This window comes from Syngnathoides biaculeatus, chromosome 1 (assembly GCF_019802595.1).
Source record: "Syngnathoides biaculeatus isolate LvHL_M chromosome 1, ASM1980259v1, whole genome shotgun sequence".
Classification (NCBI taxonomy): domain Eukaryota; kingdom Metazoa; phylum Chordata; class Actinopteri; order Syngnathiformes; family Syngnathidae; genus Syngnathoides; species Syngnathoides biaculeatus.
Window position 1 is genome coordinate 12,140,781 of NC_084640.1, and position 12,293 is coordinate 12,153,073.

General features: G+C 41.3%; 1 protein-coding gene across 1 annotated transcript in view; it reads left to right on the forward strand.

Moving 5' to 3' along the window:
• csmd2 (CUB and Sushi multiple domains 2) overlaps window positions 1-12,293 on the forward strand; it is a 234,610-nt gene that overhangs the window by 102,448 nt on the left and 119,869 nt on the right. Inside the window, exon 6 of the mRNA XM_061816677.1 lies at window positions 7,087-7,303. Within this exon, the coding sequence (XP_061672661.1) occupies window positions 7,087-7,303 (217 nt within the window). The remainder of the gene's footprint in view (window positions 1-7,086; window positions 7,304-12,293) is intronic.

Consider the following 12,293-nt stretch of genomic DNA (forward strand, 5'->3'; position numbering starts at 1 on the left):
AAGCCTCAGTAATATTCCTATTGCTAATATTTCCAAATGTATTTTTCTGCTATTTGTGTTCAAATATCAGTTGCTGAGACACCGATGCCATTTGTTAGCCCGTCTATGGCATTTCCCATTATGTGTTATCATAAAGCTAGTGGATGTAAATGATTTTTTTTTTAAAATTGGTTGGGTTATATACTGGAGGTTTGTCTTTTGTCTATGTCCCCACACTTTGATTGCTGGTAGGATTTTCCCCATCCTACAAAAGATTCATATATGGTATTACATTGTATGACATGAGTTCAGTGCAATCACCCCTGTGTTCTCTAAGCATTCGTGCTGGAATACAACGTCCACCTTTCCTACCGCAATCTCCCAGAGGAGATGTTTGGTTGCTGCGGGCAGTTGGCTGATGTCAGCGTGTGTGACCGTTGCAACCCCCCTGCAACTCTCCTCATACTTCAGAAACTTAATTCCCCAGCTTCAGGTAAAAATAAATCAATACGCACATTGCATCCCCATATATGGAAGAGACCTGCCAAGTTTTTTTGTACCCTCCCTATGCTCCTGTCAGTGTCAGACAAGGGAATTTTGTCTAAATCCTTCCATAGAATGGGTCTGATGTAGATGCCCTGGCTGTCTTGTAAAGACGCAAAGATCAGGGAAAGGCTTTCATTGGCTTCCCGATTCTAGCTGGTCTTATCTGACTGCAATGATCCGGGAGATTGGAGATTAGATTTAGAGCAGGTAACTTGTCCTTGTCTTTGTCATGTTACTTTCCCTTCTGTCATTTCACTTTATAGCCAAGCTAGACACAATCTGTCTGAGGTCTTTTTTTTTTCTTTTGAATGGTGCAGAGAAAACTATTGCTGCATGTTTTATCTACCTGTACTTGCAGTACTTTAGGCGAAAAAGAGTGTCATTTCATTACCTGCACAAAGAAACAACGAAAATGATTACTTGACATAAAAGTTGAACTGTATATATAAAATGGATGTCTAATATAGATCCAAGTAAATTAAGTTCATTGTAATTAGTAAGAAAGAAAAACCTGCTCATGGTAACAAAATCCAAACCAATGGAACGGTGTTTGTGTGTGCTGATGCAGCAGATTCATTAAGATTATCTACTGCTGACAAACATACGCAGATACACGCACAGACAAGCCTTCATTGGGGGCACTTTGGATCAGAATCAAAAGGTTAAAGCGTTCCACACTCAATTGAAAGGAGCTGATTGATCATGTGCTCCCCAGCCATGTCTTGGTGGTAGATGAAATAGTCCTACTGGGGCTCGCACGACCCGGCCTTTGGATCACATCTCCCTCTTGGGTTTAATAGATAACAGTTACAAGGATGTCCCTGCTTACAGTCCAGTATACAAGATTGTGATTGAGAAGCGGGGTCACGCTGTACTGAACACGTCTGTACATTTACTTTTATTCGTGTGGAAGGCCGAATAGGATTTTTTTGCAATGCTTTTTTTTTCATTATAAATATATATATATATATATATCTCACTTTGTATTCGCACCACAGTGATTATACTAAATGTGTGAATAGGGAAAATGAGCTGCTAATTGACTTCCAGTGTTAACTTAGGTGTCACACCAAATCGTGCCAAGGAGCAGAGAGGAAAACAAATGGATGGAATTAACGCGCGAATGTGCATTTGGTCGCACAAATGTGTGCGTGTGCCACATTAACTGTTGAGGGGGACTGCAGCAATAATAAATAATTGACAGAAGGGATTTGTCTTTATGTGGTTTCCTGCTTTTTAGTGTAGTTGCCACGGAAACAACACACCTCTTCAATAAGCCGAAGCGTTAATGATGCTACTTGAACAGCACCATGCATTGAGCTCGTATCTTTTTTTTTCAATAGGATTTATCATGTGCAAAATTGATGGAAACACTCCCACAGAAACAGGAGTCTTTGTGAAAGTGTGTGTGTGTGTGTGGGGGGGGGGGGGGAATCATTGAGTATAACATGCCTTTGACTCTGAAAGGGGTATTTTGCGGTTCATCATCTTTAAGCTCGGCGCGTGGGCTGCCGAGACGCAGCGTTCTTCATTGCCGCACAGAATAAACATGGTGCTGTTCGAGTGGGATAATGAGGAGAAATAATACTTCTATTGACTCGTTCTCTACTTAGTACAATTCTTTTGTAAATTGAGAAATGGGCTTCTTCGCCGGTAGTGCTAGTTAAAAAAATGACCCAGCAGGAAGAGGCCACCAGTCTGCACCGCCAGCTTTTCTTTTTCGCTCTGCAGTTTAGAGAACACGTGGTCCATTGTGGTTTATTTTTACCAGGCTGGAAAACAGGCAGGGTGTTGTGCAAGGTCTCATGTTGGCAATTAATGTGTAGCTCTTCAAAAGTATTTTCTTCAAATGTGTGCTTCTTTGGGCCAACCAAAAAAAAAAAAGTTTAGAAGCTATGAATCATTACAAACCTAGGAAAACAAGCTACAAATTGAATATTTTCTTTGCTTTTTTCCATTAGCACATTGCTAATACTTGCATGTCTAAATGTGTATCAGATTGGTAACCGTTTAACTTAATTAGTAACCTAAAAGTAGATTTCATGTAAAATTTCCAACAAAAAGTCTCACTATGTGTGCCAGAAAATGCTGTGAGACTTGCGCCCTATCATTGTTTTACACACAATTGGCATCTACAATTCATCAAGTCAAGCTATGCAGTTTGATTTCCAAAATCTTTGAACAAGAACAGGTTGTGACACGGTAATGGGAGACTTCTTTTGGGCAAAAAGACAGGTCGAGAAATTTCTTCTGTCAAATAAACCCCAAATCAGCGATTGCTGCAAAGTGAAAATGCAACAATTCCATCCTTATGTGGCATCGGCATTGTGATCTGGGAGTGTAATTGCTTTGCAAGCGCAACGCCAAGTATTGGATGGCCGCTGTCACTGGACTCTGTGGCAGTGAAAGCTGGTCGGGAGACTGACAAATGCATCTCTATTTGGCAATCCAATAGACAAAATTTGTCCTTGGCCAGGAGAATGTTACCTGCCTGACTGCATTGTGCCTGTTAAGTTTAGTGAGGAGAAAAATGGCTGTTTTTGTGGGGTTCCCAATTAGATCCAGTGAAGGGAACTCTCCTGCAGACATTTTTGTACAATTCAATGCTTTTTTTTTTTTGTTGCACTTTTGACTGAGGGCGCTATCTATTCCAGTACTACTGTGCTCATCTTAAAGCTTATAAAGACATGCTTGAATGAGTTCGATGTGCATGAGACCGAAACCTGTGTGAACACCGGTTACCTCAGAACTACTTTTCTGAATGAATGGACCGACAGTCCCATTGACACTCGCGGAAAGTCTTCCAGGAAGAGTGGAAAGCTGTTACGTCTGTCAAGGAGAAACATCGAATACAGTGGTACCCTGAATCAAGAGTGACCCGATTTCATAATATTCTAAAATAATAGCATACAGAAATAAGTTTGGCAAATAGTTAAATACTGTTCAAATAAGAGCACCTTGCATATTTCAAATAACCACCCTTTGAATGTCTGCTAGTTTAATGCTAACGTACAATGCAAAACAGCATCAATGGAGCAGCGAGTAGTATTTACTGAATGTGGTGGTGTTATAATTCATTAAAAAATTGATATTTGAACATAAACGGTGCAGGAACTGAAGGAATATATTCTTCAAGTTTTTTTTTTTAATTCATGCAATATCATAACAGAGACATTGGGGTAAAGTGACATCACATGGCATCGTTTTTCCGTACCGTCATATAGACCAAGATATCCGATATCATAGTGCAGTCCTGCTGCAAATATTGCATGCTCGCCTGTGACCTCAGTACCAGCACAATGCAAAAAAATACCCTTGTCTGTGTTTTCCTCTTTTTCAGTGTACTCTTTCTTGCCGGACATTGTTCCAGTCGCCGCTGACCTTCACACACGCAAGCACACACAAGCGCTGTGCTTCCACTTTCATTTCTTCCAGTCTGCCACTTTTCTATTGCCTCCAGATTTGTCCGTTCATACAACCTCCCACTTCCACGTACTCGAAATTCTACGATTTCAGACACCTTTTGCTTGCCTTCACAGCCCCGTTCTCTGCTCTCTCTCTCTTCACCGCGTCCTGGCGTACGGTCGTGCGGCACAGTGCTTATAAATTCATCAGCGTCGCAGCACGCTGCAGAGCAAACACTATAGCTGTCCTCGCACACATAATAAACATACAAGTAAAGGCCCGGAGTGCTTCTCAGACAAGGTCACACCGCTCCCTGTGCGCCCATTTGGCGGTGCGAATACTGGAGAAGTTTAGCGCCAGCTGCAGAGTCGCCCGCGGCGCAGTGATCAACGCTGTGAATGATAAACACTGCTCACCGCTATCTGTTGAAAGTTCACATTTGCACCGCAGTGTGAGCAACTCCAATCCAAACACATTGTTCCCTTAGCATCGTTGAGGCTGAACTGGTAAATTTTTTTTTTTTTGCACCTTGAGAAACGATGACATTTCACTCTTCAACGGAGCCGGACTGTCCTTATTGGCATATTACGCGGACTGACTGGTGGCCAGGGGCTTCCCTTTAAATCTACACTGAGGAGCTTCAGTGTAGGTCAGCAGCCCCCAGCAGCTAATTTCACAATGCACCTCAGGTGAAGTTTCAATTATTCATGCATGCCCCGAGAACTGGTCTTGTTAATCAAAGCCTCTGAGCTTTCAAAGCAACACAGTGTAGCATTGCTTGTGCCTCAGTTTACATTGAACACACTGGAAAAAAAAAAGAAAAAAACTGCAATAAACAATCCATTATTTACACACAGAAAATGGGTACGACTGCGCTTCCTCTCAAGCTCACTCATAGTGAGGATAATTGCGGTTTACATGTAACTAAAATTATACTCAGGACGAATTTCGATTTAAAAAGGTTTTGTGTTAAATAAACGATTATTAATGGGACAAGAAGCGGAACAAAGAATTTTCCGAATATGTGTCATTAATTGAAATTAGCCATCCTCTTCAGGGTCACATGCTGTGGGAGAACAGATGCAAACTCGACAGAAAAGATCCAAGCCCAGATTCAAACCCAGAACGTCTTGAAGCAGATGTACTAGGCACATAGGCCTCAGTGTCACCCATAGAGCTCTTTCAAGTAGTCTGTGTTGTATATTATTAAAAAATACATTTTTTTGTCCTAATCCCCATATATAGTCGTTCATCAACTGTTGACTTCTCAAGAGGAACGAAATGTTCTTCCCCACAAATAAGTGAGCAAGCGGCCACTTGAAAAGCACTTCCTTCATCTTTAAGCCCACATTGTCTGTCAGTAATGATTTTAAAACTGGCCAGTTGCCATGAATGCTTTGAAATATCTTTATGATCCTTTTTCACTTTTCCGAAACCTGCAAGAACAGGTGCAGCGTTACCTATCTCGTGCGAGCGAACACGCACCATTGTCATAAATACCTAAATTGTCCATCTCTGGATTTCTATTCTGTTTGCCGTTCGCACCCGGATCTCCTGTTGACTGTTACAAGAGGTTCAGTGTCCAATCTGACCCCTTTCCATCTCCATCAGGCTGTGTGTATGCGCGATGGATCGGCCTGATGGAAGCTCGTAATGAAGGCAGCTTACTGACCTAACCGGGTGTATAAAAATAAGGTAGAGGTGGATGTGAAGGTTTTACGCGGATATTAGTATTGACCCTGATGCTAATGGGAGGGTAGCTGCTGACTGGCTGGGTCCATTTCAAAGATTTAATGGAGGGGGAAAAAAAAAAACACGATTGATTTCTTTGGTCTTTTTTTCTGGTTAAATGACAGGCGGTGAAATGAAAAGAAATACAGTTGCATGGTTATCTCACAATAACTGAAGTCAAATTGGTTATTTTTAATTACATTTAATAGTAATAAACAAGCTCTCTGAAGAAATAATCAAAACGGTGCCAGCCTCCTCCTGGAGTGGAGGTTTCTACACCTGAAATGCATTTCACACACATTAGGCAGCTTTTGGATGGGGTCAGGCATATGTGCACCGCCTCAAAAGAGGATGTCTGATTGTCTCCTGCTTGTTCTTTTCGCTAGAATCCCCCCCCCCTCCCCAGGAATTCAACTGTGACTGTGTGCTATTGTATTGCTTCATCCGCTGATGCTCATTCAACCTTTCTGCACTGCTTTCATCCCTCCCTTTTCTTCCCCTCCACAAAACAGAACCATTTAGAAATAGTCGCGAAACAAAGTTTTAAACAGTATACTGCTCCTTGCACCTCCACTGTCATTCCAACACTTGGCCATACAGTAATTATAGTGTGTATATTACTGGTTTCTATCAAAAAGCAGTTGCTCGGTGGAATTTTTTTTTTTCCGCTGTCAAATAGTTTGGATATGTATGTGCATTAGTTGGCCGCAAACAAGAATTGCAGGCTTTTTGTGGATCTTCAGAATAATAAAATTAAGATCAAATCCACATTTTGTGTTTGTTTGTTCCATTTGAAAAAATGTCAGCTCTACAGATAACAGATGTCCTCCAATTATTTTCTTCAAATTCCATTTTATGCATAATGATTTGGGGATGTGGCGTTAGCAACCAAAGCGAGAGACATTGCATTTTTATGAATAGCATGATTCTTGCATGACTTTGTAATTTACTCCAGCAGGGATGACATCTCCTGACTGCAGCATCCGCTGTGCAGCCATGGCCACACTTTTACTGTACATGACTTGGGTGTAAAATATTCTCTCATTAAGACGTCAAACTTTCCTTTGTCACCTTTTTAAAGCTATAAACATTGCATGCTTTAACAAAAGGTGTTTGTTTTTATTTCCACAAAAGATACTATGAACCTAACCACTTTCATGATAAACTGGTCATGAACAGTGTGGTAAAGAAATGTTCACTTGCGTGGATTCAAACACAAACTGCAACTCAGACAATATGAACTTTAGAAAATATAGTTGCAATATTTCCTCAATTTTTCTAACTTGATGACAACCCAAAGCCTTCGTATTGTATCTCAGGCCTTTTTCTTTCAGATTGGAACAATAAGAGCGAGATGATGCGAACTGCCATGTTATGACACCTGCGTAATACACTTTTTAAAACCCGTCCTTTTTCTCTTTCCAGCTCAGAACTGCAGCTACACACTACAAACTTCCAACGGGACGATAGAGAGCCCCGGCTATCCTTACGGGTATCCCAACTATGCCAATTGCACCTGGGTGATCGTGGCAGCTGAGCACAACCGGATACAGCTAGTATTTCAAGGCTTTGCCCTGGAGGAAGACTTTGACATCTTGTCCATTTATGACGGGCCATCAAGTCCCGGGAACCTGCGGACAAGGTAGCTGCAATTAAAGCTATTACCATTTGAAACAATGTATGTTTGAGACTTTAAGGGGATCTGTTTTCTACATCATGTGGATGATTACCTGCTTAGTTGATGAGCTCTGATACAGATGCAGACCTGATTTAAACACACACACACTCTTAGCATATGCAAAAAGAAACAGGGTTAGTCATATTTGAAGATGACTAAATGAAAACCCTTCATTTCAACTGACCATGGGTGCATACATACATTAACTCCTATCGGTTCACACAAAAAAAAGTCCACTGCAAAATTAGGTGGACTTGTTTACCAAAGAGAATAAATAGCATCGATATTGAGAGGAAGGAATGGGTTGAGGGATTAGCGAAGGGATGACTAAAATCCGAGGAGTGGGAGGAAGAGATACTGTATCTGCAGGCTTTGCCCTTGACACTCTGATGTTCGATCTTGAACAAATAAAAAAGAAAAAGAAAAGGAACAAAAACAAACAAAGGTAAGCCTTTTCCAAATGAAATGATGTAGACGCAATTATCTGTGTTCATGTTTTGTTTTTGCAACCCTCATTCATTTGCCCTTTCATTCATTTGAAAAACTAATCAATCTGTAACTGGAGGCCAAGATCAATTCATACTGCCAAAGATAAGCATTTTTTTTCTCCTGCGGGAAAATGAGAATTAAAGATCACCTTGTAAACATTTGATCAAGATCGTTTATATCTAAACATACAAGCAAGAAGGCAAAGACACTAAAAGCTTTTTTTAGCATTTTTGATAATACTGTATTTTATTTTTTGCCAAGGAAAAGAAAAATCCTTGTCCAGATGAATAAACAAATGTTGCATTGTTCATGTTTTGTCCCACATATGCACACGTCTCTTCATTTTCATCTCACCGTCACAAATTTAAAAGTTTGTAACGACTTGCGGAGCTGATGAGGTGAAAAGACTGAAGTGTGTGAAAGCAGTAAAAGGCCCAGCAAAGTGCCAAAGTGCCGCATGTAGGCTCACGTTTGAAACATCATTACACCCACAATTTCAAAAGCTGACAAAAGCCCTATGCTGCATGATCTCTATTTTCCCCATATTAGCCGCAATTATAAGATCCATCCACGGGCCGACGATTCACTGACATACTAAAGCTGTTTGCGATATTATTGCCCGCAGAGCTGGCAGTACACGATGCGCGGGCATTACTTGAAATTAAGAGTCCATTTCCTCACTAGCAAATAAACACACCTCTCGTCTTTTATCCCTCCACCACAGTGGCCGCAAACGCTCTGTGTCATACGAGCCATCTAAAAACTTGTAAGGAATAATTGATCTTTTCAGTTCTAACAATGTTTTGGTTCACAGTGGAACTCGTTGTCAATATTTCCCTGCTCTCTTTCTCCTTCCTCGTCTCATTGTGTGCCGCTGTTGCCTTTGCTGGCTGGCTGGCTCAGCAGGAACCTGAGGAATTTGAGAAGAAAGACATTATGGATTCGTGCCCTTCTGTTGTCCTTAGCACCTCTCCTGTTTTGACCTCTTCAGTTTGTTGTGGATGGATACTCCAGTGGGAGAAAGTGTTCAGCAGGCTCAGTCCAAACAGCTTAGAAAGGTCTGCAGATTGAGGCCTTCAACACATCGATTTGGTGCGCGGAGACTTCGAAATTGTCGGGCTTTTTTTTTTTTTTTTTTTCCCTCAACGCATCGAACCAGTAGCCACTCAACTGTGTGGCTTGCCGTTTTGCTTCCCGGGTGGTGCTTTTCGCTGTACTGTGCAATTTACAGGGCACACTGGGTCTTTATATACGTATGCATGTTGTCATTTGTGCAAAACCATCACATTAGTTTTGAGTTTGCAAGTAAATCGCAGGTTTTGTTGGGTTCATGTCAAGGATTTTGCCGGCAGCTTTCCCAGCAAGAATCACACTGAGCAAAGCGCAAACCTAAAGCTCATCCATAGATATCCAGTTGGATTATCTATTGTAGCATTGAGGAAACTACAGTAAAATAGTATATCTGCACATTTGCAGAGTATTTCAAAAGATGGCTCCATGAGGACAAGTTGTTAGTGTACATGATGTGAAAGAAGCGTTTCTATTCACGGTCAGCTACTGGTTTTTGGCTTTCAGTTTTTTCAGGTGTGTAAGAATGAGGTCATTTATTGTGAATTTCAAAAGGAGAACAAAAACATTGGCGGTTCCCGAATGGCCAGGTTGAAAACATTTTCTTTTCTCGGCCAAATAGTCAAGGTTTCGGGCTTTGTGCTAACCCACTGAAGTGGCATTACGTCCAAATTATTTATTTCACCTTCACACCCTGCCATTATACTTCTATACAGTCAAAATGTACAAGTAGGATAATTTCGCTGCCCTTCCTCGCCTCTCATTTCTTGTAGGTGCCACATACAATTTTCTTTCCATCGCTCATGTGTCCTTTTCTGTAAATTGTCTGTCACGCTCTCAATCCAATCTGCACCGTATCCCTCTCAAGCTCCTTTAAAGCCTTTCCTAGTGTTCTGTGCAGTGTTGGTTTGGATTAATTTTATACACATATTTGCTTAAATTGAAAGTGGTTGTCAATGAATATTGTATTGCTTCCTTCATATTAAAATGATATACATTTTAAACTTACACAGACAGTGCCTGTGAATGCTAAGGGATGCCGTCGAAAGTATAGATTGTAATGCTCTGTCATACATGGCAGTATATCAAAGCGGTCACCAGATGTATTTTGCCTAATATCTCAAAGACCAACAAAAAAATATTGTTCTGTGCCACCATAAGCACCATATTTTGTAAGACCTCAAACCATAAAGCAACAATAGAGAGATTGAGAAAGCGCTTTTGATGCTGAAATAATATATTAACAATGAATATAGACTGACAATGGTATACGCTACTCCATCGCATGGCTGGAGGTGAACTTTAGTGGGGTTTTTTTTTTTTTTTGCACAAGCCATTTTTCATTCAATCCATGAACTGCCTCATCTTTTCTCTCAATCACAAGACATACTTTTAACTATAGCGACAAGTAGTGAGTTTATACCATCCTTATAAATAGGCTGTTCCTATGTGAGGTGTCTAAACTTGACCAACATTCGTGTTGAAATTTCTCTCCATCATAATTGATGTGACAAGACCAAACTCAACCCCTAAACTTTATCTTCTACCAAAAAGCTGTGCTGATCTCAAATGCTAAGTGATGCAACACTGCCATCTGCTGGGATCTGTTAGTCATTAGCGTGGTTTACAAATCCAAATTAGACAGACGAGCTGGGCAAGACCCGTTGAGAAACGTACTTGACATATATATAAATCCAGATGAATATAAATGATTTAATTTCAAGCAATTGGATTTTTCCAAAATGTAATGACTTTGACGTCAAAGCAAGATTGATCGTGCAGGGAAAACACAGTCCAGGAAAGGATTGCAGTGTACAGCACAGTAGGCTGGAGTGAAAAAACTGGAGTGACACAGTCACACTAAAGCGACTGTCACTAAATAGACAAGAAGGTCTCCGACACCTTTTATCCATCGCTTGGACTACAACATCAAAGGTCCTGTCCCCCAGGCGACTTCACACCCAGACACACTTTGACTACTGTGACCCTGATGTCTCGCATCGTGGCAAACAGAGACAATGACTCACATTTGACATTTGTCCCCATAAGTGCTCACATGACCCCCACAACAGTAGTCACAGCTGATGCGCTGAAACGTCTGCTTATGTTCCCTTCTTATGGAAGCGAGATATGAATGCTCGCGCTCCTGCTTGTTCTCCCTGGCGTGGGTGGTTCTCCTGCAGCAATGCCGTTGTGAGTCACAGTGCCACCTCAGGAAACACACAGGAGTCAGTCTGCTGCAGACGCTCTTCATCCAACTGCTGCTGAAAACAGACGTTACGGAGGCAGATAGTTGTGAGAAGTCGGAAAATTTGAACAATTTATAGATATTATGCAGTGATGTATAAGATGCCAAATCAATGTTCCCATTGTTTTCATTTTGTTCATCAGAAAATATTGCCAAATGGTGCATTTTGTAACAGTTTTCTTGGAGATTTGCGACGAAGTAGAAATTCCTGGTCTGTTTGGGGTGTGGAGTGGCAGAGAGGAGACGGCAGTGTCATTGGAAGTGACATATTTTTAGAGACTGGAGTGGACCTAAGTCAGGATCACCCGTGCGTGGTGCTGGGAGCAGCATCGACGCTCCAGTCAGCCTTCAGCTTTGTGAGTGCAGCCTGTCAAAATAAGAGCTGGTAAGAGCATGTGGGAGAAAGAGATACTTGGTGTGTTTACCATAGGGGATGCCTGCAAGGTTGCGGGCCATCCTAGCCAGCTGACAGACTGAAGAAATGTATCAGTGGATGGAATACAAACAAAAAGTTCACAACATTGTCTCTGTATATACATTTCTGCAGAATTTCAAGGAAACAGCCTCAACGTAAACATGCTTTCCCTAACTACGGCTATCAGTGAAATCCCCCCCCTCCTATTTTTTTTTTTTTAACCGGACTAGCCCTCCAGCACTCTTTATTAATATTTTTGCTGATTGTCTCAATGACCAAAGATGAAGAGTCAATAGTGTCTCAATGATAACAATGACATGGCTTCCTGTTTCTTTTCTCCTGCGGAATTTTAATGTGGTTGTATTATTTAATCCATGATTACTTTCCTGGGAATGCAATATGTCATTGGATGATGCCATCTTACAAAAAGCTCGTGTCGACCGGTCGGGGTGAAGAAGGGAGGCGACGTACTACACTTGCTGCCTGAAGACTTGCCTGAGCCATAATTCTACCCTGGCGAAGGCCTTTGCCATTAATCTCTCACAGCACACGCATTGGAAAACGACTTCCGTATGTTAAACACTGTGATGCACGTGAACTCAACATGCATTCGCATGTGCGTGTTGCCAGTGTGAGTCTTCATCACACACTGCATGAGCCTCTGCCAGAAATGTGTACATACTGTATTTCAAATTACATGGAGACAATTTTTTTCTTGGGGCATGCATTCATTT